Genomic DNA, 24,432 nt, shown 5'->3' on the forward strand with positions numbered 1-24,432 from the left:
CGCACGGCTCTGCCAGACAAGGAAACTTTGAAATGCGAAGAATCGGATCGTTTAGCGTTGATTAATTAATTAATTAATTCCCTCAACCGAGGTTGTGCGCATGCTCTCTCCAAAAAATTACTCTATGATTACATTATCGAACAAACTTTGCTACGAGACGGCTCTTGACTTCCGAAACTTCCTTCTACTTTTTCCTACAGCAAGAAAAAAAGGAAACTTCTCGCGCACAGACATCAGTATTTCAACGTCACTAACCTCCATCATTTTATCTAGTTTCTCCTGAAGCGATTTCACCGCTCCAACACTCTGCTGCAACATGACGTTTTGCTAAAAGGACAAGGCAATCTTACCGTGCGCTCAAGACCCCCTCTCAGCCCTGTACTTCAATCATATCCGACTTCAATTTCTGCACTTCATCTCTAAGCCGCTCTTCATACACCTAAAAATTCTTAAATATTAGCAAATTGACTATTCTTCTCGCGATTCACCCCAGCTTGACGATTACAAAATTCCTGAAATTCTTCGTCCTTTTGGCTTCGTTCACGCCGAAGCATTTCCAATTGCTCATCCACCTAGAAAAAAGACTCCAACAGCTCCCTACATCGTTTTTTCTCGACTGTACCCTTCTCTTTTCGTCTTCCAGCTGCTCAATTCGAGCCATAAGACTCTCCTTCGTTGCTGGCTTGATCTCTTCCGACGCGAGTCCACTGAAAAGAGAAATAGCGGTAGAGAGAACACTTCAAACGAGCGCTTACTGAAACGACGCCGCTTTAAAGTCCTTTCTCCCGTCTTGGCTCACCTAAAACACGAATACCAATACAACGCGACCCTTTTTTCGCCTCCTACACAAAGCGATAGAGAAGGAGAACTCGTCGAAGCTCGACTATAAAGAACATTCTTTCAATTTCAATGGAATTTTGACGTTGTATTGTACCTTCCAGCTGACGTAGATCGTCTCTTTCCTTTCACCGCACCACTAAAACGAAAGTAAAACCCCTTTATTTCCTAAGAAAAAAACGAACCTTCTACGAGCTGGTCTCGGAGACGCCGTCTTAATAAATAAATAAATAAATAAATAAATAAATAATCACGATTTTTCGAAGACCTTACCTTATGAATTGGAGACGGAAATTGCGTGCTTCGAGACGTCGACAAAGATCGTTCTTCGCTCGAAGGCCCATCTTCCGATTGGCTGTTAAATGACTGAATTTCGACTGCCTCTTCGAGCTCGCGACGAAGCCAAGTTCTCGTCTAATAAATAAAAGAAACGATGGAAATCGAAGCGTCTATCCTTACTCGACTTTCTTCTTCGTTTTCATCCGCCGTTGCCGTCGCTTTCTCCTCCGTTTCTTCCTCGATGACGGAGCTCTGACTCTGCACGGTTTTCCTGCACGAAAAAACCGCTAAAAATACAATTATTTAACAGAGAAAAATTCTCAAAACCGAATCGTGACTCGTCGCAGCAAATTCAATTTTCGCTTCAACGAACTCAAACTCCTTTTCCGCCCGCGATTCTTCCGCCTCTCCGACGCCTCATCGCTCAAAACGGGAACCGACGCTTCGACGTGAACGAAAACGTAACCCAAACACGAAACCAAGCCGACAACCTTCGCGGAAAGAATCCGATCCGGCAAACCCAAGAGCAAAGACGAATCCGTCCGATCCATCAACGAAATTTCCGTCGGCGACAAAATCGGCGCAGCAATATCCGCCAAATGAATCCCCAAACTCAAACTCGCCGTCGTCAACGGCCCCGTCATCGCCGCTATGACGTCCTGATAGGGAAATTCCGGCGGCGGCGGCGCATCGCTTAGAATTCTCGGACGTCGATGTCGTTTTTTGATTGTTTGCATTGGTTTAGCGGCGGCGGAGAGACGAGAACTCGATCCCGTCGTGGAAAGAGATGATAAAATCGACGATAAGGAGTCATTCGAAGTGATGCGATTACGCGCGCTTATACTTGTAGACGTCGCCATTTGCACGTGAATTGGTTCCGAAGACGAACGATTTCTACCCGGAAACGAATCGGAAGACAAATCCGTCGATCGTGTACCCTTATCCAATGAGGAGAAATCCGGATTCTTTTCTTCGTCCGCCGTCGTCACGGATACGGTTTTCATAAATTGAGGTCTCGATCCCCATATAAAGACTTTATTGTCTTCCGTAGCGCAAACCGTAAACGTTTCGCCACACGAAACAAGCTATAATAAAAAATAATTAAATTTACATTCATATCCGGGAACTTTTAACGCGCGCTAATAATTAACTTAGAGGTCTCTAGTGTATGTTTACCATGATATTTTGATCGAACATTGACTTGACTGTTGCAGTGAGATCGCGTTCTTTTCGATCTCCCGTTCCCAGCTGTCCCGCCTGATTGCTACCCAGCGTCAAAAGACTGCCCACTTCCGTGACGAGAGCCGTGTGCTTCGGTCCCATGGCAACGTCAACGACGCGATGCTTCGACAGCTGACGAACGCAGGTGAATTGCCAGACGCCGTCCACGACGGCGTGCGTCTACAACATAGAAACAAAATTAAACAGAGACGAAAAAATCAATTAATAATATATACCGGATTAAAAAGTTTCTTGACTGTCATGAGAAAACCGACGCGATTGTTTAGCCCAAGCTTATTATAAGCGTTGCTATGGCAACAAATGACGTAATCAATACGTAAAAACGTCATATTTACCTTCCGGATGCGTAGACGGCTCCAGTGTCCGTAAGAAGCATGGTGCCGTCAATTCCACACACAGCGTGCCGTACGAGACAGTCCGAAGGAAGAGGAACTTTGACGGGAACGAGCCTTAATTCTTTCAATTGATATTCCGCCCCTTGGGGTTGGTTATTCACACTAGCGACGTAACGTAACGTAACGTAAGAAGAATGATGTCACAAAGGTAAGCAACCAATCAAGAGAAGACGTTACGTTGCGTCACTAGTGTGAATGAATTGGCCTTTTCTCTTCTTACTGAATCGATTGCGAACCGAGGCCGAGTTCCCCGTGCGAATTCTCTCCCCACGTGTATAGACTTCCGTCGGCGACGACGGCGGCGACGTGATGGGGTCCACAGGCGACGTGAGTGACGTCTTCTTGAAGTAGCGTTTCGACGAGACGCGGTTTGTGGCAATTTCTCATACTGCCGTGACCAAGGCAACCGTACTGGCCCAAACCGCAGCTCATCAGCAATCCATTGTCACTCACAAACATGCTGTACTCGTCCGAACAGCTAACCCTAGAAAGAAAGCGATATTGAAGTCCCTTTTTCACATAAGCGACGTAACGTAATCGTAACGCGTAAGAACTCTTCTCTTCATTGGCTGTTTGCCTTTGTGACATCACACTCTTCTTGACCATATTTGGAAGTCACGTTACGTCACGTTACGTCGCGTCGCTTATGTGAAAGAAAGTTCAATTTACCTTATTATCGACTTTCCGTTGAGATGTTCAACGAGTCTCGGAACAGCGCACGTCATCGTATCGTTGTGACCCAGCTGTCCACAGCTGTTTGAACCCCAAGAAAAGACTTCTCTTTCGCACGTGACAGCGAGAAGATGAGACGCCGAAACCGCAACCTAAATTCAATTAATTAATTAATTTAATTTAATTAAGCCTATTTTTACCTCCGTGACGTAACATCGACTGGGAAGCGTCCATGGCATGAGACAAAATGTCGCCAAATCCAAATAATAAAGAGCGTATCTAAAATCCATAGCAACGGAAACGTTTCTGTTACTAGGCAACCACTCACTTTGAACTCGTTTTCGGAAACGTCGCGTCTTCCTCCTCGCCGTCGCTAACAAACTTTTTCACCAACTAAAAAACCAGAGAAAAAATCGAATTAAAATCCAATTATCAATTATTTCATATACAGGTGGAAGTCGATTGTTGACGAGACCCTGAGCAGAAGGCCTCACTTCCGGATTCCTCTGCAGCATATCATGAACCTAAAAACCCCAATTTTTTCCAATAATAATAATAAAACATTTCCCACGTGTATTACCAGTCGTCGAAAGCCCTCGCTGTAGCTAGTGTTTACAGGAGCAAATTGTCCCTAATAGTTGCTAGAGAACATTAAAGCGCGCTACGTAGCAAAGACGAACTTTCATTATTTTATTAACAAGAGCTGGTAAATTCGATCCCTCGAACGTTCGCTGTCGATTGGCCATTTCATAAACAACGCAACCAAGTGCCCATATATCGCTTTTGTTATTATAAGGCTTGCCCTCGCACTGAAAAAAATATATTTCGTATTAATTAAAAAATCGATTTTATTGGCACCATTTCAGGGGATATGTAATAGGGCGTTCCCAACACCGTATTGGCTCTTTGTTGAGATGCGCTCATGATTTTTGCTATACCAAAATCGCCCAATTTAATCATTCCATCCTTCATTAGAAACACATTGGCTGTCTTCAAGTCCCTAGAAACGAAAAATCAATTCAAAAAAAACTATTTTCCTTTTTTTACCGATGAAGAATATTATTTAGATGAATGTAGCAAAGTGCGTCGGCCATCTGCTGAAACATCATGAGAATCTCTTTCTCTTCCATTTCTTTTGTGCTGTGAGACAGATACTCGGCCAGGGTTCTATTTAATAAATAAATAAAATCCATAAACACGTGATCATTTACCCACCCTCCATCTGCGTATTCCATCTCAATCATGAGTTTTCCGTCCTCTTCAAAATGATCATAATAAGCAATAATATTCGGATGATCAAGCATTGACAAAACTTGCACCTAATTCATCTATTAATTTATTAATTATATGAGATACGGGATTTTACTTCGTTGACGGCCAATTGACGTTCATTAAATTTCAAATCCATGACATTAATTTCCTTCAATATAACCAGCGAATCTTCGTCTTTTTTTCGATACAAAACAGCCATTCCAAAAGCCCCTGAAAAAAAAACGAATTCATCTAATACTAAAATTTAATTAATTCGTGCCACGCCCACCCTTTCCAACGACTCGAATTTTTTCAAAACGCGTCATCGATCGCCTGTGCGAATGAGACCATCCCCTCAATTTCTTCCTGTTCAAGTACAAATTCCCGGGGCAACATCGCCTGAGAAGAAAATCTTAATTAATTGATTAATTAATTATATTTATTATCTTACCCTTGATGACTATCATCGTCGTCGTCATCCGTATCACTTATCGAATCAAAAAGATCGGAAACGGCGCGTACTTTGACCTAAAAAAAGAAAAAAAATTCGGTTTTTTTTTTAAAAATTCGATATTTTTGTTTCTTATTGCTTTGATTTGGCTCTCGATGCGACGTATGAGTCGTTTTCCGTCGTCGTTTTCGGCGACGTTCGACGCCAAAAAGTCCAAACTCGCCTTTCGACTTTTTTCCATAATCGAACCCAAACCCGAAAAGAAGCGCGTCGTTTCGTCGTCGACGTCGATCGTATCGATCGATATCTAGACGAAATCGCGTCGAAAAGGCTCGTTTCGTCGACGAAATGACGCGTTTATTACGGGTTCGTCTCCTCCGACCAAATAGAGGCGTCCCGCTTCGCTGTGGCTCACGATTGCGACGTGACGAGCCTTTTCGCCGCCGAGTCGTCGCTTGATCCAATCGAGTAGGTCCGATAGAGTCGATTTGTCGTAGCGAAAGAAGTCGAGAATGACGTCAGGCCACGTCGCCTCCATTAGAGCCGAAGATGAGGGGATTTTCGACGAGACGAGGATCAATTTGAGCGACGGAGACGACGACAGTAGCGTGCCCGACGTCGTTTCGACGCCCGAATCGTGAAAGTCGTCCATTTACGCCGGCGAATCCCAAAGAATAGGAGAAAGCAATCGCCCGTATATCCTTCTATTATTTCCTTAGTAAAAGAAGACAGAGGATAAATCTAAAAAATTACAAACAGATGCAAGAATACTTACTTAGTTACTTGGGAATAATTCACAAAAGCAAGTGTCCATGTATTACGGTGGGTTTAACTCTATCAAACATACGATTCTGGCATATCTGCAAATATTTCATTCTGAATTTCTTCCGGCGACAGAATGCCGTTGTCATCGTCCCCCCTTTCCCCCTCTCTTCCTTTCACGCTCTCCTCTCCCGCCTGTACATCGCCCAGCGGGCTAGAACCGCCCAAAAAACGCGAATCAAACGTCGAACTGCTTCCGTACGGCCTCATCTGCGCGACGAGCGGGGGCGCCGACTGTGGAACGCGCTGACTGTCCGCGCGACGTACAAGAGAAGGCGAAGTGCTCGGCGACGTGCCACCAGCCGTTCGAAGACATCCGCCGCCGCTGCCACGACCTAACGGACGTCCGGACTCAAATGCTCGTAAAACGGCTCTTCTATCCGGCAGCGGCGACGAATCGACGCCAGATACTTTATCTCTTCTCAACCAATCCTGCTGCTGATGCTGATGATGATGATGATGTTCCTCCAAAGGCGTTCGCGCCGATTGCGTTCGCCAAATTCGCGCCGCCGCCGATGAAGACGAACTCTCCGGCGAAGCGCTCGTTCTCTGTTCGTAAAGCCGATGGAAATTGCTTCCACCGACGGGCTGAAGCGACGGCGGTGGACGATGTGCCGCCGGCGGCGGTGGCGGCGGCGGCACTGGACGCGATTGAACAAGAGGAGAAACCGTTGAATTCGTCTGTTGTTGTTGTGAACTCGAATCCGTCATAGGCCGTTGAAGATAAATGGAGCGATTGTAGCGAGTTGGACGAGTCGCCGCCGCCGCCGATCCCGAATAACTTCGAGTGCGAGACGAAGCGAACCCGGGCACGGATGACGACCACGGAGAAAAATGAACTGTCGTCGCCGGAGACGAATGAGGCAGACTTCCGCCGCCCCCGCCGCCGCCGCGTTTCCAATCGGATGTATGACGGTCGTTACGTTGTGTTTTCCGCGTCCGCTCTCGTGGCGATGACTCGCTTCCACCGACTGCCCCGTCACGACGGCGGTAAACGTCGGCGGAACGTAATATCGCGACGGCGACGACGGCTGTCGCATGCTCGAGAAACGAAACTGAGGCGTCGAAGTCGTCGAGGAATAGTCGAGTGTTGGCGGCGGTGGCGGCGGAGGTGGAGGCGGCGGAGGCGGAGGCGGCGGTGCCGGCGGTTGTTGTTGCAAAAAATGTTGACGTCTTGAGTTTGACCAACTTGCCGCCGCCGTCGACGACGACGATGGCGGAGTCAAAGCGACGGGAATTCGTCGAATTGCCATCGCTTCGGCGTACGTCGGCGGCTGGCGGACTTGCATCTGTTGCGTGCGAAAAAGACGCGACGTTTCCGGACTGGCCGGCGCCGATTGGCAAAAACGAGTCGCCGCCCCCGCCGTCGCCGGAAACTGTGCCGGTGGCGCTGGAGCGGCGGGCGAAAAGGCGAGCGAAGACGCCGACGTGTCGGACTCAAGAGACGATTGCCGACTCTTCGCAAACGATCGCCAATATCCGTGTAAGCGTTCGGTTGCCGTAGCAATCGCCGCATTGGCGGCGGCGACGGCGGCATCCGAAGGTTCCTCCGTCTCTTCCGACGACGTCGCAACGGCGGCGGCGGGCGGCTGACCGGGTAAACGACGCGTCGTCTGCGGCGGAGCGACGGGCTGTCGCTTATGAATAACGAGTTGAGACGGCGGCGACGTCGGATAGCAATAACTATCAAGAGAATACGAAGAAAGATCGGGAGACTCCGTGAAAAAAGGCCGTCTCAACGACACTTCATCATCATCATCATCATCATCGTCCTCATCCTCATCCTCATTTTCTTCCGTATCGAGTAAGGACGGCATGGAGCCGCCGCCCGTCGTATGAAAAGAATTCCCCCCAAATCGTCCGGAATCGTGAACGCGTTCCAAACTGTTGCACGCCGATTGCGTAACCATGGTCGGAAGACGACGCGGATGTTGGAATTCATCCGACGACGATTGCGTATTCTGCTTCTGCTCCTCCCCCGATTGGCTCAACCCGCGCGACAGTCGTCTCACCATAGCAACGTCTAAATCCTCCGCACTTTTCGTCGCGACAATCGCCGGCCCGCTATTGCTCTTCAAGTGCGCCGTCATAACGGGTTTTTCCGAATCGTTGCTCTGCATGGACAGCGTCGACGTCGCCGCGTCGTCGGTCGACTCGCCGTAATCCATATCCGTCGACGACGTCGAATTGCGAATTTTCCCGCCGACCCCCTTTCGTCGTCGCCACTTGGATTTTCCGTCGCCTTCGCTCTGAACGCGAACCAATCGCTTCTCCTCGCCTTGACGAAAGATAATCGGCAATTCCGGCGAAAAGACCTCTTGGCAACGATCGATTATGAACTCGATGAGCGGCGGCACTTCGTTACGGACCGTCGACATCGAAGTTTCCGGCCAGAGAATGCTCGGCGAAATGCAAACGGAGATATTATAAGCGTTCATGCTGTTCATATCCGCGTTTTCGGCGAAGTGAGACAGAAGCCAGAAGACGTGACGTAGGACCGTGTAATTTGCCGCCGGTAGCGAATCAAGGACTCTATAGTAGTCCCACATAAAGAAAAACTCTACTTTTCCATTTATTCTTACTCTTGAATGCGTTGAATTCTATCCGCTTCTTCGAAATGATTGCTTTCGACGAGTCGCTCGTAATTTTTGCAGCAGAACACGCAATCCGGTAAGCTTCTCAAAAATTCCTTAGCAACGAAAAAAAATTTCCACCAAAATTCGCCATAGAATCTTTTTTTATCTCACTTTGATGACGCTGGACAAAACTAGAATGTCGACCTCATTGATATTAATCTCTTCCCCTACAAAATACATAGATTTTAATTTTTAATTCTTTTCATTTTGTACCGGAATCGAGAGCCTCTTTGAATTCTTTCGCGTGTCTAGCGTTGCAAGATCGTCTCAATATCCCAGGAACGGTTGGTCCATCCCTGTACAGCCTCACTAGCATATCCTAGCAACAAAAAACCCCGTATATAATACTGGATCTAAAAAACGTCTTGTCGCTTCGTTTGCCTTTATGGGTGGAGGAAGATTTCCTCCTCTTATAATCAATGCCAAGTCTCTTCCAAATAATCTTAATCGCGAGAGAGAGAGAAGACATTCTATGACGTCCTATAGGATGCCATGACAACAGTGTACCTTCGCATTTTGTCACTCATTCTTGGATCACCCGATTTTAATTTCGTTCTCGTCGCCCACTTCATCATCGGAGATTTCCTCAACGTCTTTCGTAGAAAAGTCTTGGGACCTTAGCGCGCGCGCTAATCACCAGGGAAACCAACACGCATCTAGCGCTCTAACCCTACCTGGTGACGAAGTAGCCGGTTTCTTCGCCTTTTTCAAAACAAATTGACACGTAGGTTTGCTGAGCGACTTGAGATCCGGTTCAGATTCAAAACTGCGCATGACCGTCTGCCGATTATAGTAGCACTTGATAGCAAAAATACACTCATGCCCTAGAGACAAAGTCTCAAGAAGAAACGACGTCATTATCATCAGTTTCTACCTATGAGAGGATAGGCTATGTCGTCTTTCCCGGATATAACCCACAACCGGTAATAGGAAGGAGACTCCTGTAACTGAAACTAGAGCCAATACGCGGAAACTCTAAACACTGACGTCACAGTCGAGTTGTTCCAGAGCCTTTTCCACGGTCGATGTAGTCGTATCCGTTTTAGTAACTTTCAACGTCACCAATTGCAAAGCCTAAGAAAAAAAAGAAATTCAATTTTTTTCATTAAACATTTAGCTCTAAGTCTATTTACCGATGACGTCAAAACGGCTTTGTTGTGAATTTTCACCGTTGTCATTTTCGGTTCGACGAATTCCCGCTGCTTCATGAGAAATCGTTCGAACAAGCAATACCACAACTCTTTCTCTTCAGGACACCTATGTAAATATAAATTATTTATTTATTTATTTTATTTTTCTGAGATCTTACCCGAATGTGACAACGGCGTTCGTCGTTGGCCAGCCAATCACGAAAGACGACTCTCCACTATTGGAGAACTCGGACACCTCGTCCACGCAATCGGCAAGCCACATGTCCGACAATCTGACGTGATTCTTCAAGTGATACGACGACGACGACCTTGAGAAGGCAAAAAAAACAGCTGAAAAAAACAACAAAAACATTCCCCCCCAAAGCGGCATCTTACTTCTGCTTAGCGATCAATAAAACGTCACTGAATAAATACAAATACCGATCCTGTCGCGTGCAACCCTAAAAATAGGAGAAAACATCCAGGGAATTATTTCTAAAGGAAATCCACTTACAGTCGTCAGCTTGACGGGACCCTCTTTCACGTAGAGTCGCACGCTCGACTTTGATCCGCCTTTCCAAGCTCGTATGACGCCCGGAGCGATGTTCGTCGACAAGCCGTGAACGACTCCGCAACTCAAATGACGCACGTGCTTCGATCCGGTCATCGCCGCATAGCGAAGACCCCCATTGGACGTTTTCTTTTTCCGACCTTCCGACTGAAAGGGAAAGAAAATAATCTTTTTTTTAATTAAAACAATTTCCAAACTCACGTCCAAAACGTCGAGCGATGACGTCAGATAGAGATTCTGAGCAAATCGTTCCTGAACTTGCGCCAATCTGGCCTAAAAGAAAAAAGAAAAAAATGAAAAAAAAGATGACACGGACGGGATTCGAACCCACTTCGTTTTCGAGATACTGCATTTCCTCCTGTCGTCTCTCAATCAACTATAAAAAACATCGACATTGCGCCGTCGTCGCGCGTCGTGATGACGACTTCCTCTTACTTGATTGACGCGACTCCCCGCTTCGCTCACATTGTTCGCGTCGGGATGACGTGTCGGCAACGTGTCGGCGAGATCGTCCAACAAGCGCCGATATTCATTCAAGCGTTCGATCTATCACAGAAACGATATAGCGCGCAGATGGGATTCGTCTCGCGCCCGGGATATTTTTATCTCTATGGGACCCATTCATTCATTCATTCAGCGTGTTCTTCGTCTTTTCGCCCTCTTATTCGCATTCCGATTCGCTACTTACCGGCAACGCCATGAAAGAATCCAGGCTCGGATTGACGGTGCCACGCCTCACGTCGAGAAAGGCCGAAAAAGTGCTCGATTCGTCCTGTTTCGACTTGAGGAGTCTAAAAAAGCAGTCGATCGCTCGCTTGAGCATCGATCTAGGCCCGTTCCAGCGTCGTGGCACGCGCGAAGACCGAGTGGGGGAGCTATGTATAGACGCGCGATGCTTTTTTAGTGACGCGTCTGCCACAATTCAATCGCGATCGCTGAGGAATCGGCGACGGCGCCACGCACTTAATAGAGCACTCTCACGCGCGCGCGCCACTGTAGACGCGACAGTAGCGAAACTAGAACCTCGCTACATCGAATCGGAATCACACGTAGGATGAGCGAGTGGGGTCGCACGCGAGACGCGCAACTCAACTCTAATTCGATAAAACGACTGGAATCGACGACCTGGGGTCATACCACGACCAACCGCGCCATACCACCTCACGGAAGTTTTGCAATGAATGAAATCGCGGTACAGGGGCCCTTTCGAGACTATGCGCGGCGCGATGACGTCAGGATCGCTGCTACTGTGTAGTGTGCGCGCCCCCATGTGTGCGATACGTGCGAGAGCGTTCGCTTACGTACTTCATCACTTTCGCGTTGTCGGCGCAGTAATCATCGTAAGCTGACCAAAAATTCTCGGCGAACAGTCCACCTGCACGATCGAGCGATGAAAAATAAATAAAATGGGGGGAATTCCGGATGAAACGCGAGCAAAAACGACGGCGACGAGCGCGCGTAGAAAAGAGGGAACTAATAGAGTAGGGTAATAGACGCGAGGTAGGAGACAAAAAATTTGCCTCAATCAAGCGAACGACGCTGCGATTGGGCAAAGATAATATTCGACGAACGCGCGAGGAAACGAAGGGCTTCACGCGTGTCTAACCGATTTCGCTTCGATCTGGATCCCACGAAACGAGCGCTTTATCCATCTAGAAGAGAGCGAGAGGGTCTGTAGTAGTGCAACGATCCATAGAACGGAGCCACGCGCCAAGGGGAAGCCAACGCAGCCACAAAAATGACCTCCACGAACCCGGGACCCGCGGACAAATACTGTACGTACGCGAAAAAATTAGATATCAATGGTGAGGAAGTCGCGAGAGAGAGAGAAAAAAAGCGAAGCGCTATATCGCGCATTCGAGAGACACACAAAAAAAAGAATAGAGGAAAAAAAGCGAACTTACCTCGTCGACGAAAAGACGCACACGCTGCACGACGCGCTGTAACGTGCCGAAAAGAATATGATGATCGTCGCCAGTCAATCCCCACTTCCTAAAAAGATGGGAATGTATAAGCGCGAACGCTTTGATAGGGGAGGCCCGGAGAGCCGGGGGGCTGGCACCTGAGAGGATTAACGTAGGTATGAAAAATACTGCCTAATCGTTCCAAGTAGGCCCGTTCGCTATCAAGGAAATGATCGATGACCATCTTTCGTCTCTCGTCGCCACCTTCTAAGACGCGGCGCGAGTTCGAATTGTATTTAGGAGGCGAAACGAGACCCTACCTTGACACTTCCTGTCGCATTCTTCCAAAACGAACGTCGCTCCGTCGAGAGATTCGACGTTGAATCGTTCGTCGAGTCGAACGCGTTCGCCCGACTCCGTTCGAAGAACGGGCGAAACGAATCCGACTTCTTTTACGACGGGACTTATGACGTCGTTCAGATCGACTGGCGGACTGCCACTACCGTCATTGCTACTTTTCTTGCTGGCGTACGCGTCGATTTCGCCGCCGCCGCCGCCACAAGCGAGAGATACCTTGATGATGAGAAGATATTCGCGAGTTTCTTTCGCCCTTGTCGCGCGCATGCCTACGATCGTCGACGTCGCCTCGCCTCTTACCTGGCGTTCCTTTCCGTCGGGAAGAAGAAGTCGAATATTGAAGGTCGGTGGGGTTCGCTTCGAAGTGGCGTTTATCGTTAGGGACGTACGACGCGAGACGCGACTCTTCGGCGGCGGCTCGTATCGCGGCGGCGACGCGACGACGTCGCAGGACATTATTAGGATGGAGAAGAAAACGACTAGCGAAGGAGACGACGATGAGAACGGGAGGTGACCATAACGTGACAAAGGGAATTCGTTCTATTGCGAGGCCCGGATGCGGCGGAGACACCATATGAACGGAAGGCCCGAGGGGTGACGAAATCGAACTGTGGCCTGTTGTACGGCTACGGTACCTCGGTTTAGCTCACAACGTGTCGATCGCGGATGTTAGTCGCTAGGCGACGTACGTGTACGTCCTACTTTCCAGAAAAGGTCAAACTTCCCAAGTGATGATATAATAGCACTTTTGCGGACGCATACCTCTACAGTTTGTTTCGATTATGCGCTGAGGTTTTGTGGCTCCGCCCTTAGGCGGATTCTCTTCCGCTTGCCGCACGTGCCACTTGTTCCTCCCGCAGACCTCGCGCGCTACATGACCGCTTTCTATTTCATTGGAGCCTTCTGGCTTCTTCTCGCCCTCCTAGATCTACTCCTAAAGGTCTCGACTACAGTAAAAGTCGAAAAAAACAAGCCGACGCTTGTCGCTTTAGAGAGCGAGATCCGTTTCACGAAAATACGAGCGTTTTCTCGATCGATACGGTCTCTCCGTATCGCTGGGTCGAATTGTCTGGGAGACAACAAAAGCCAATAGCCTCTTCTATCCTTTTTCGCGCAATTTCCTCACCTTCCAGCGCATCTGGTTCACCTGCGGTGTCTATATCGCTCTCGTCTTGATGCCAATTGGGCTCCTAGTCATCACCTATACGCTCGTCTTACCTTTCTTATCTCAAAGCGGAGAAGAAACGGTTCTCGTGCCAGTCGTAAGACATTTGTTCTCTAAAATAAAATACCAATAATTATATATATTCGGTTGGCATAGTTACCTGGAGTTACACTTCCCTGGAATCAGATTTTCTACTTTCTCTTTGCTCTCGGTCTCAGTGTCATAGTGCACGAAGCCGGACATGCCATATCAGCTGCCAAGTAAGCTTATCTATAGAAGAATCCTACTCCTCCTTGTCTACATAGTGAAAATGTCAGAATTGACGGCATTGGCGTCTTTTTCTTTCTACTCTATCCCGGCGCCTATGTCAATCTTCACACGGAGCATGTAACAATGCTCCCTTTAGTGGGACAATTGCGAATCTTCTGCGCCGGTATTTGGCATAATCTATTGCTCGTTTTGGCAGCATTAGCATTTCTATACTTTCTTCCTTGGCTGCTCATTCCAATGTGTCGTCCACTGGATAACGGTGTCTTAGTCGCTCACGTCGCGGAAGTAAGAAACAGAGATACGATGCTACTATGACTCTCATCTCTCCGCTTTGCAGAGCTCTCCGCTCATAGACAAACTTGTCGTTGGAATGAAAATCGATCGCGTGGACGATTGCCAAGTCGGAAATAGACGAGAATGGGCGTTCTGTCTCGAGAAAATAATGTCGCAAGACGCTCGCGGCTTCTGTGCGGAAAGACTCGACGTCGAAACGCAGGATCATTCCATAGGGGGTATAAAAACAACAACAACAACAATAACAATCTTCTCCTGATATCCTTTTCCTTGAAAAGTGATAACAAATCACGCCGGAGTGACGGAGTGCTGCGAAAATAGCTCCTTATTCGACTTCTGCTTCTCGGTTTCCGTCCATCCCAAGGTGAGGGTGAGAGACGAAAAATGCGCGATGATAAGTGATCCAGACGTTGATTAGAAATCAGCCTGTCTGCACGCGAGAAAATTCACAGACGCGTCTCACTGCGACGATCCGTCCGACTGCCAAGGAGGTATACACACATCGTTTTTTAATTTTCCACCCCCGCGCCGCGTCGCGTCGCGCGCAAACGAACGTCCTTTATTAGATGATCCAGTTTGCCTAACTCCCCACTTGGATTCAAGCTCCAGATTGTTTCGCCTTGCTAATAACCCGCACCCCGACATCGTTTACGTAGGCAGCCCGTCACTGTTAGACCAGACAAGTAAGATAACCAAACCCGCAAACTAACCAATAACTGAGAGAACCGCAGTGCTCCTAACCGACTGCCAACCCGTGCTATCTTGGAATGCACTCTATCGACTTCCTAATGCGTTGGAAGCATTCCTAACGTATCTACGTACCCCCCAAAACGATGAGTATCACAATAATGTGTGTACCTAGGTATCTGATCTCACTTTCAAGTGCACTGGCTCTTCTCAATGCCGTTCCGGCTTATTTTCTCGACGGCCAGTGGATTCTTTGCGCCGCTATCGAACACTTTTTGTCGCGCGCGATCCCGTGCGCCGACACGAGACGACGACTTTGTTCGTACGGATTGCTCGGGGGGACGGCACTTTTACTATTCACAGTACTTCTTGCTATAAAAAGAGCACTCGTACTAGCGTAGGGGATTGAGGGGAATCTAACTATGCAGATGAATATTCTATACAGTGGCTTCCTTGTACAGGAAGTGAGAGAGACAAAGGGGGAAGAGAGAGAACAAAAAAGCCAATGTAAAATCCGTTTGTGTGTGACCTTCTCTAACTCTGCATGCACGACTCATACGTGGGTATCATGTACTTGATGTTGATGAAGGCGTCCTGTCCTCCGTATTCCTCGAAGGCGCGCAACGTTTCCTGAACGAGATCTCCAATATTTTCCCTCTTCTGTTGACTGTAGTCGATCCCATCACCGGAATTCACTAAAAGAAAAAAAACGCCCATTGGGGAACGATTTAGAAAAAAAACCGAGTTTTTTACGATTCTTGTTTTTGAAGATGTTGAGAATGGGCAGAATCTGTCTATAGTACGGCACCAGCGCCTCGCCAACCATTTCCCCAGAAACAACCAAATGCTGGAGAACTTTCAAAGTCGTACAAACCACCTTATGATCTCGCGTATTCAAAGCATCTAAAAAACCAATAATTTCACATGAAATCCCCCCAAGAATCACTTCCTACTTTTAATAGGTATGATGAGCTGAGGTATAGCGGGAAGAATTTTCGCCGCTCCGTGTTCTAACATATCGTGAACGCCCTGTCGAGCGAAGAACTCGTAGGGATGCGTCGTTTCGCATAAACCGTCGAAAAAGAGAGGAAGATAGTGATGATAGTCCAATTTCTCGATTTCAACCTCGAGAAACGAAAGACGGCTAACCCTGCGCGCGCTACGATCACAGTCAAATGACTTTTAGGCTCACTTTCCACGCGATTTTGTTTCCTTTCGTATCGTGCTCCAAAGCGATGGGAAAATCTCCTCTTTCGTAGAACTTTCTGAAGGCGGTCGGCTTCGCTGGTCGTTTTTTGAAGGCGCCAGCTGCCGGAGGTTCAGTGACCTGTTCGAAAAAATCGATTCGAATCGATCGCTTGCTTTTTTGTCCTACTTTGGCGTTTTTCATCAACGATTTCGTGCTAAAACCGTCGGCAGTCACTTCTTTTGTCTTTTTCTTCGACGTGTCGCCGACTGTGACCTTGCCTTGGCTCGAACGACTCGCCGTTGCAGTCGCCATTTCTCTTTACCTTCGTTGCTATGAGGATAGACGACCCCGGACTGACTCGTGATATGAATCAGTAACCCGGATCGCCGAATGTCCTTACCCACTCTTCGCCAGTTCATTCTGAAGTCTCAGTGCTTGTCTTTGTATCGGAGTGCTTTGAGAACAGCAAAGCAGGTTCCAAAGTCGCAACGGGCGGAGCTGCGAGCGTGGATACGAAGCGAATTCGAGCTGAATCGAAACGAGCGAAACGAGGTCCGACGAGCACTAGTGCAAACTAAAAAATAAGCAGCTCTACCAGGAGGAGATAAAATTGCTTCTCACGAACGGTCGAAATCGAGTCAAACAGCTGCAACGTAGCCTCGAAATAGCGCAGTAGAACTAGTGTAAAGAAAAAAATGAAAGAAACGCGTGCAAAGTAGATAAGAGACTTTCGCATCGATCGAGTCACGATTCACGACCTCGGGCAGCGCGCCGCTGCAATGCAACGGCCGTTGTGTTCGACGAGTCCCGCGAGACACGTGCACGCCGAAACGCACGGCAATACGCAGCGAATCTTCTGATGATACGTATCGCACGTTTCGCGACACGGCGGCGCGCAATCGTCATAGACGAACCCCCTTTCGGTGGGACACTGAAACGCTGAGAAAAAGAAACGGAATATTGAGTCGAACGGCGTCGGCGATTCGATTGCGTACCGCATGGTCCCGTTCTCCAGCGTCCGCGCAATTCGACTCCCTTCCTAGCGCACTCGTTCGCGTACGCTTCGATTGCGCTGCAGAGGCAATGCGACTCGGAGCGCGCGCACGCGCACACGTCGAACATGCACGAGTAGAAATACTGCGTGTGATCGACGGTGCCGTGACACGGCTTGAAAACGTCGCCGAGAAGAATCGAACACTTTTCGCGCGCCGATTCGCGATGCGAGTGCGAACGCTGCTTGCACGGATCGGAGACGCCGCCTCTTTCGTCGCATTTGTCGCCGAGCCGCTTCACCTGCGCAAAAAATAAACTATTTTTATAATAAATAAAATATTTATTCCACGTGACCTGCCACGCGTTGCCGAATTCGTTCAAATCCAACGCAACGCGCCCGTCGCGCAGGCGCTGATCGTCGAACGCGTTTCCGTTGTAATTACCGCACAATCCGCACATTTTTCCCGCGTAGTCGGACGGCACGCTAACAGAGATAATACTATCACCGTTCCACATGAGCGACACGCCTATATCTGTTTCCACGGCAACGAGACCGCCTTCCAATTTCACGTAGACATAAGGCGAATAGATATAGGGCAAATCGACGACTTGTCCGTTGGCTCGCACTCGAAGGCCCTGCAGTAGAGTAACAGACACGTTGACTCGATTGAACGTCACCTCTTGGGTCCACGAAACGCCCGTGTGGCCACGTTGATCGTTCTGCACGAGAACCGTAAAATCGTTGTTCAAGCAATCGCGAGCCATAATGTAGTAGCAGCGGCCTTGGTAGTGGTGCAAGTGGCCGTCGAATGTTCGGTAGTGGGGATCGCCAAACGCTTCACACGATGCAGGTTCTGCAAAGAGAATTAAAAAAAAGGATCTCCGGAATGAGGTCTTATACTTGGCACGCATCTGCTGCAGCACTCCGTCGGTTTTCTGATTGGAATTTCGTTTTCTCTGCACTGTAGCGGTGGACAGACTTGTTCCGTGTGCGTCACTCGTTCGTTGCGGCACGTGTAAGTTCGACATCGGCCTTTCCACACTTGATCATGCTGCACATATCGAAAAAAAAAGAATGCCTGCACAGAGAATCAAAGAGAACTAACTTGATACTCATTTCCCTCAAAAATGCAAAGTGGAACGGCTAAAGTCGCACCGCCGTGAATACGCGTAAATTAATCGCTACTGCATTGACTTACCAACACACTGACGGCAGCACTCTCCCTCCAAAAATCTCAATCTTGTACCCCGCGGACAAACAAGTAGAGGACATACAGCTGCTATACAATTCACCAGTTCGCCGTCCTACCAACGGTAGATGCGATCATCAATAAACTCGCCCCTGATTTACTTACGCTGCACGTGCAATTATTGCAACCGTATTCGTCCATCCAGACGACTTCATCGTGCTTGTATTCGAGTCCGCGACGAATACACGAATTAAACTCTACAAAGGAAAGTATACGTAGTTGCTTCTAATTCCTTTCTCGTTACGGCAGATCTCGCAGCACTGTCCCTTTGGAACGATTCGCTTCTCGAGCGCGCAGGGAGGCGCAGGACAGTTTATAACACGACAAAGAACTTGGCCTTCTTCTGCCGTTGAGCCAAACAAACGAAGTCGATGGTCAAACTTAGCCATCTTGGGAAAGGGAAAGGGCAAACAGTCGCGCCAACACTACGGTGTAGAATTGAATGCTTTACCATTTGATCGGTGACGAAATCCGTTTGCGCATCGCTAACGTTTTTTCTCGCAACGCAAGTGCAGTTTGTGCACGGATTGTCGCTGGCCATAAAATGCTCTCCAGGAAGATAAATTTGCCGTTCAAAGACGCATTCGTTTTCTTTCCGTGTAGGAACTAAACACAGCACGGCAATAATAGTAACAAGCAATTTATCAGAGCTGAATATTTCACGTGGTTCGAATCTTGGAGTTGGAGTAGGCCTTGGAGTAGGCGAATCAATCACTGCAATATAAAGAAGAATAAAACGAGGAATCCATCATATATTTCTCCCATTACGGCATATTGGACAACACGAAGTGTCAAACGGAATCAGGCGTCCTGAGCAAACCTGAACGGGGCATATCTCTCGCACGCACAACAATCCCAACTCCTAGAAAAATACAAAAATCTTGACGTCAATAAATAGGGTAGTATCACACTTTGCACGTGCAGCGGACACAAGGATCGGCGACCAGAGAAAACGTCTCATTGACGGCGTAAGACTTCCCGTCGTCGACGCACGCTCCTGCACATACAAAACTCGTTCCACGTATAAATTATTCCATTTGTCTATACCCGGACAAATAGGACAGCACTCATCTGACGCAGAAAAAACATTATCGCATTCGCCAGCGCACTGTATGTTCGTTTCAGAAACAATTCCGTCCTGAAGGACTATTAGAGTTCACAAGGAAACTTAATTAAACGAAGTGTACCATGCAGTAGAACGATTGGCATACGTCATCTTCACCAATCCACGAATCACCGTGTTCTCTAATTCTACCCCCGTGCAAACAAGCTAGATGAAAAAACGCGTATTTAATTAATTAATTAATTAAAGCAATTGACCCCTTTTACGTCTGCACGTTGGGCAGCATTCTCCTTCCGCCACGGCGAATAGAGAACATGTGAGACTAGGGCACTCTTCCTTGACGCATACCACGTTTCCTTCCTATACCCAATTTCCAAGCCCATACGAGAACGTTTTCAATGCGAAACGTACAATACAAGTGCATTGGCGGCAGCTAGTTTCATAAAACGTCTGCCCATTTGCGTACGTAGCGTTGTCGAAAGTGCATCCTAATGCATGACGTCAAAAACGAGTTCTATTTCATCGTTTTCACCTTGGCCGCATTCGGAGCAGCATTGACCCGGTATCACTTGGGGATGTGAGCAAGTGGACGGTGGGCATACGATTCTACTACAATTCGTTGTACCTCCCTTTTTAGAGAAGTCAGACGGGGGGAGAAGGGCTCTGCATGCATCTCCTTACTTGGCACGTGCAAAGTTGGCACGGATTAGACTGTGAAACCCACGCAGCTCCGTCCTCGTAAGTCCCTCCCTCGTACACACAATCTCAAGAAAACGTAAATAATCATTTCTCGTCGAAAAATTCAATTTACCTGGCGGGCATTCTTGACAACATTGTCCTGGTTTTGAAACGGGATTCCTGCACGATAGATCCGGGCAATCAATGCTATTGCAAACCACATTGCCATCCTGGAGACGAGTAAAAATATTCAAAAGGCAGAAAATGAAAAATTGACCTTGCAGGAGCACATTTGACAAGGATCAGATGTCGAAATAAAAGTCGTCTTGTCGCTATGCAACGTTCCTTCGTAGACACAGGCTGCATAAAAGAGCGGAAGCTAACTCATAATCACCAAAATCGACACACCATCTTACGGCCACAATGATCACAGCACTCATCTCTTCCTTTAGGCGCGGGATGAGAGCAGACGAGACACGGCAATGTGCTACAATTCACCGTACGCCCCTTAGTTAAGAAAAAAACGCTTCTTTCTATTCCCAAAGACGGCTAAAACTCCACTCTATACCCTGCAAGAACAGCTCAAACAGGAATTCGATGCAGGGACAAAACTGTCGCCGTCATTATACCGAATTCCCTCGTAAATACAAACTAAAACATCGAAAACGTAACTTTGCCCCCCTTCCCTTCAAATTACTTACTTGGCCGGCAAATAGGACAACACGAACCGGGGAGCAAAATCGTCTCATCGCATGAAATCTCCGGACAAGGGGAAGGCAAGCAAGAAATGTTTCCATACTATCAAGAACCAAATTGGCGATCAAAAACGACAAGATTGTTTGACTCACTGAACAGCTGCAAGTGCTGCAATTGTCAGAGGGATTTATAAACGGAATGCCTTGCTTGTAATCAACCCCGTTCAAGTAGCAGTCTAGCGAAATCTCAGAACTACGTTTTCCCTTACAGCGGAATTACCTGTGCAATTGGGACAACAATCACCAGGCAATATGGGACGGTAATGCTGGCAGGAACTACAAGAAATCTGACTACAAGACACAGTTCTGTCCTAAAAACCGCCAGCAATCGCTGTATTGGCGCGTAACCTAAATAGGGATTCTTACCGTGCAGCTACAGCGCAAACAAGGATCGAGAGCGGAAACAAATTGGTCTCCGTCTTCGTACCGATTTCCCTCGTATGAGCAAACTAGAATTAAAATATTCAGCGAAGCAAACTATCCTCTTTCCTATATCTCCTACTTTGGCAAACAGGGCAGCACTGCCCGGGAATTTTTCTCGTTTTGCGACACGACTCTTTGGGGCAAATTGTCGTCGTGCAGTTTAAAGTGCTACGCTGAAGAAAGACTCCGAAATTTCTACGTTCTAAACGTCAAGACTACGTACCAAACACTGACAACTAGTGCAGTCATCAACGGAAAATATTTCATTCGAAGAATAGCTGCTTCCGTTGTACAAACAACCATCTAAACGAAACTCAGAATTCGTCAAAATTTGTCACTAAATTCGCGCTCACCGTCACAATTACTGCAACAGACTCCTGGAGCGGGAGGCAATGGATTCAAACAGGCAACGTTACATCGTTGAGTGACGCATGTAACGTTTCCATTCTAAAGTATGTGCATCTCTTGAGACTAATATCACCTTAGCGTTCTCTACTTTACGTTGCATTCGCAGCGTACGCAGGGATTCTCACGAGATTGGACTTCGCTAAGATGACTAATAATTTGATCTTCAAATTCACAATTTTCTGAGAACATACACATATACTTATGACGCTATTATAATAATGTCAATCAGCCTACTGGGCGGGCAAGTTGGACAGCAGGAACCCTCGCGTAGAAACGCATTATCGCAATCGAGAACAGGACACGGGACATGGGAACACGTAACATTGCCATTCTAAATCTATTTTGATCGAAGGACCTAAGACGGACTGATTCCTCACCTTGCATTCACATCTACTACACTTATCATTCGGATTCAAAAACTCTCTTTGGTTGTCGTAGACGGTGCCATTGAAGAGGCAAGCTACGACGTCTCGCGTATACTCAAATAAAACGCATTCTAACTACGCACGAATACCTGAACAATTCGCACAGCACGGACTTTCCGAAGGAGCGGGATGCGTGCACGACAAATCGCATATAACAGGCTCACAACTCACCAAAGTGTCCTAAAAAGATTCTCCAATAAATACATCAATAATCAAACATGATACCTGACACGTGCACACGGCACAACGATCCGATTGAGGTACAAACGTTTCGTCCTGTCTAAAAAGCTGCCCGTCAAACTGACACGCTAAACAGAGAGCGAAACAAGTAACGCGTCGAGGCACGACTCTTCGTACGTCTGCACTCGGGACAGCATCGTCGAACCGGTTGATATCGATGTTCGATCGAGCAAGTGAGCGGTCGACAAACACGTTTCTGACATTGTGTCAATTTCCCATCGCGGCAAAGACAGCGTTCGCAGATGCTTAGATGAACTTCCTCATTGTGAGCGTACGTCGTTCCATTCACTTCACACGCTAAAAAGAAATAGAGAAAAACCGGTTCTTTTTATGTGTTTTTCTATTTACTGGGGCACTGTTCACAGCACTGCCCTTCCAGTCGAATCTTATTGATGCAGGTGAGAGCTGTGCACAGCTCCGTTATGCACGTGACCGAGCCCCCAACGCACTTGCAGTGCGTGCAATTATCCGTCGTATTAAACCCTTCTCCGTCTCTGTACAGAGTCCCCTCGTAGAGGCACCCTGAAGGAAGTGATAGGACCCCCGGGTTCCCATACCAGTATCTGTTATACCGATTTCACACGACGGGCAACATTGTCCTGGAAGTTTGACTGGGTGATCGCAATTTATAGGGGGACAGGTTTGAGTCACGCATTTCTCCTCGCCCCTCTTTTTTAATGAATTAATTAATTAATTAATTAATTTTCTGTAGAGTATCCTTACCAAACATGTGCAATTGGTGCAATCGTCGACAGTCCACGTTTCTCCATTTCCGCGTTCCATACAATCTATGTATGTCATATTATTTTTTTAATTATTTTTTTCTATACGAGCTATCTACGTGCCTTGGCAAAACGGGCAGCATACCGAACGAGTCTTAACCGGCGTTCCAATGCAGTTTGGTGGCTCAGGGCACGTCCGCACTTGGCACGTGACTGACGGAACATCAGTCTAGCGTCAAAACGCGTTTCAACACAGAAAAAATAGAGACATTTTCCTCACTAACCAAACAGGTGCAAATAGTGCATGCATCCGGTCGAAACGATCTTCTATAGGGAATATCTCTTCCAAAATAATCACAACCTAAACACTTCCCTGCCGAAAAACTTCAAGGAGGAGAATTAAATCACCTAGACAACGAGGACAACAGTGACCGGAAACGTTGACCTTTTTTTCACAAGAAAGAGCCGGACATTGAGCAGTGACACAATCATCGGTTCCGTTCTAAATTCCCATTAAGAATAAGGAGAGTTTGCCTTTCGAGACTCTTTACACGACAAGTACACGAAGTGCAAACGTCCCTTTGATACGACTCCCCATTCGCATAGAGGACTCCACTTCGAAGAAGACACCCTAAAAAAGGATCAAAAAACGCAAAAAAAAATTCAAAAAAAACCTCCAACGCATCTCGGATTATCTCGACGTTCGCTACACACGACACTTTCGTCCTGGGGGGGGAAAAGAAATGTCACCCGGAAGTAACTCGGAAACTTTCTCACGTGGCATGTACACGTCGCGCAAAGGTCTCGATTCCACGTCGAATCGTGCGGACGTTCGACTCCGCTCTCGTCGACGCACTTGCGTCGACATACGCATTGTTCCAACAACGAAACGCGATTCGATTCGCACTGTGGTGGCGAAACTTAGAAAGAGCGATTTTTTTCTTTTCTCGAAATTCGAATTACTTCGCTTCGAATTGAGGCGACGAGCGCCGTCAAATTGTTTACTTGGCGCTCTAATTCGGCTATTCTTTCGTCGTCTAAACGATCGTAAATATTATTGGGGTTCCCTTTAGACTAAACAATGGAAGAAACGACGCCCCGTTCGTTTTCTCGCTCTCTGAATGATCCCCCCGCTCAAATATCCGTGCGACAGGCTCGCGATATTCATAATAGAAGCCTTACTGTGTTGTCCGACAACCGGATCATTGCAAATCGAAACAATGGCGACGATTGCGTAGAAAGCGAACGACTTCTCGACTGGCATCGTCTCGAGCAAGCACGTCTTTGTCCAATCGCTTGCCTTGGGCCGCACTTCGAAGAAAG

At 47.5% G+C, this 24,432-nt stretch overlaps 5 protein-coding genes across 8 annotated transcripts; 1 reads left to right on the forward strand and 4 right to left on the reverse strand.

The window, feature by feature from the left end:
• Positions 1–26: 26 nt before the first annotated feature.
• On the reverse strand, positions 27–5,803 carry LOC136192649 (uncharacterized). Its single transcript, XM_065981327.1, has 30 exons — positions 5,492–5,803; positions 5,267–5,434; positions 5,128–5,204; positions 4,966–5,075; positions 4,792–4,907; positions 4,641–4,744; positions 4,473–4,592; positions 4,284–4,425; positions 4,106–4,234; positions 4,006–4,056; positions 3,875–3,949; positions 3,754–3,818; positions 3,626–3,704; positions 3,423–3,577; positions 2,974–3,237; positions 2,694–2,807; positions 2,574–2,646; positions 2,293–2,517; positions 1,444–2,201; positions 1,297–1,387; positions 1,111–1,251; positions 1,023–1,051; positions 935–976; positions 847–883; positions 756–799; positions 623–707; positions 489–572; positions 383–439; positions 256–327; positions 27–194 (listed from the first exon to the last, which is right to left on the reverse strand). The coding sequence occupies exons 1-30, from the start codon at positions 5,777–5,779 to the stop codon at positions 129–131; spliced, it is 3,861 nt and encodes a 1,286-aa protein (XP_065837399.1). The 5' UTR covers positions 5,780–5,803; the 3' UTR covers positions 27–128.
• Positions 5,804–5,815: 12 nt separating this feature from the next.
• LOC136192648 (uncharacterized) lies at positions 5,816–13,098 on the reverse strand. 3 transcript variants are annotated; one of them, XM_065981324.1, is made up of 23 exons: positions 12,848–13,098; positions 12,511–12,763; positions 12,349–12,457; positions 12,191–12,278; positions 11,893–11,938; positions 11,592–11,661; positions 10,975–11,077; positions 10,722–10,832; positions 10,618–10,662; positions 10,488–10,559; positions 10,230–10,433; positions 10,112–10,176; positions 9,895–10,044; positions 9,719–9,842; positions 9,573–9,659; positions 9,460–9,526; positions 9,260–9,409; positions 9,093–9,201; positions 8,967–9,027; positions 8,799–8,904; positions 8,697–8,752; positions 8,532–8,638; positions 5,816–8,481 (listed from the first exon to the last, which is right to left on the reverse strand). In XM_065981324.1, exons 1-23 carry the CDS (start codon positions 13,001–13,003, stop codon positions 6,657–6,659), a joined length of 4,164 nt encoding a protein of 1,387 aa, XP_065837396.1. In that variant the 5' UTR covers positions 13,004–13,098; the 3' UTR covers positions 5,816–6,656. The 3 variants fall into 3 exon arrangements, with proteins under 3 accessions (XP_065837396.1, XP_065837397.1, XP_065837398.1); XM_065981325.1 differs by having other exon boundaries at positions 12,349–12,454; positions 12,848–13,026; XM_065981326.1 differs by lacking the exons at positions 11,592–11,661; positions 11,893–11,938; positions 12,191–12,278; ... (1 more) ...; positions 12,511–12,763; positions 12,848–13,098 and adding an exon at positions 11,380–11,504.
• LOC136192656 (membrane-bound transcription factor site-2 protease-like) lies at positions 12,422–15,478 on the forward strand. 2 transcript variants are annotated; one of them, XM_065981337.1, is made up of 10 exons: positions 12,422–13,487; positions 13,540–13,809; positions 13,869–13,972; positions 14,030–14,267; positions 14,320–14,494; positions 14,555–14,640; positions 14,695–14,767; positions 14,843–14,959; positions 15,008–15,086; positions 15,139–15,478. In XM_065981337.1, exons 1-10 carry the CDS (start codon positions 13,422–13,424, stop codon positions 15,362–15,364), a joined length of 1,434 nt encoding a protein of 477 aa, XP_065837409.1. In that variant the 5' UTR covers positions 12,422–13,421; the 3' UTR covers positions 15,365–15,478. The 2 variants fall into 2 exon arrangements, with proteins under 2 accessions (XP_065837409.1, XP_065837408.1); XM_065981336.1 differs by having other exon boundaries at positions 12,424–13,487; positions 14,018–14,267.
• Positions 15,379–16,482, reverse strand: LOC136192661 (parkin coregulated gene protein-like). The gene is made up of 5 exons (XM_065981345.1): positions 16,339–16,482; positions 16,156–16,290; positions 15,917–16,088; positions 15,717–15,866; positions 15,379–15,658 (listed from the first exon to the last, which is right to left on the reverse strand). Exons 1-5 carry the CDS (start codon positions 16,462–16,464, stop codon positions 15,498–15,500), a joined length of 744 nt encoding a protein of 247 aa, XP_065837417.1. The 5' UTR covers positions 16,465–16,482; the 3' UTR covers positions 15,379–15,497.
• A 303-nt stretch (positions 16,483–16,785) lies between these two features.
• Positions 16,786–24,426, reverse strand: LOC136192646 (kielin/chordin-like protein). Its single transcript, XM_065981322.1, has 46 exons — positions 24,292–24,426; positions 24,073–24,146; positions 23,887–24,015; positions 23,784–23,835; positions 23,661–23,740; positions 23,518–23,611; positions 23,394–23,470; positions 23,233–23,338; positions 23,111–23,175; positions 22,960–23,056; positions 22,736–22,909; positions 22,505–22,684; positions 22,373–22,455; positions 22,237–22,327; positions 22,100–22,182; positions 21,957–22,053; positions 21,816–21,901; positions 21,668–21,761; positions 21,538–21,617; positions 21,394–21,487; positions 21,258–21,340; positions 21,112–21,202; positions 20,985–21,067; positions 20,838–20,934; positions 20,705–20,787; positions 20,553–20,643; positions 20,414–20,496; positions 20,270–20,366; positions 20,140–20,222; positions 19,991–20,087; positions 19,870–19,946; positions 19,725–19,818; positions 19,583–19,665; positions 19,443–19,533; positions 19,307–19,392; positions 19,164–19,257; positions 19,059–19,109; positions 18,847–19,001; positions 18,640–18,784; positions 18,501–18,592; positions 18,345–18,450; positions 18,252–18,289; positions 18,047–18,197; positions 17,500–17,999; positions 17,148–17,445; positions 16,786–17,091 (listed from the first exon to the last, which is right to left on the reverse strand). Exons 1-46 carry the CDS (start codon positions 24,371–24,373, stop codon positions 16,904–16,906), a joined length of 5,055 nt encoding a protein of 1,684 aa, XP_065837394.1. The 5' UTR covers positions 24,374–24,426; the 3' UTR covers positions 16,786–16,903.
• Positions 24,427–24,432: the final 6 nt, after the last annotated feature.

This window comes from Oscarella lobularis, chromosome 11, assembly GCF_947507565.1.
Source record: "Oscarella lobularis chromosome 11, ooOscLobu1.1, whole genome shotgun sequence".
Lineage (NCBI taxonomy): Eukaryota > Metazoa > Porifera > Homoscleromorpha > Homosclerophorida > Oscarellidae > Oscarella > Oscarella lobularis.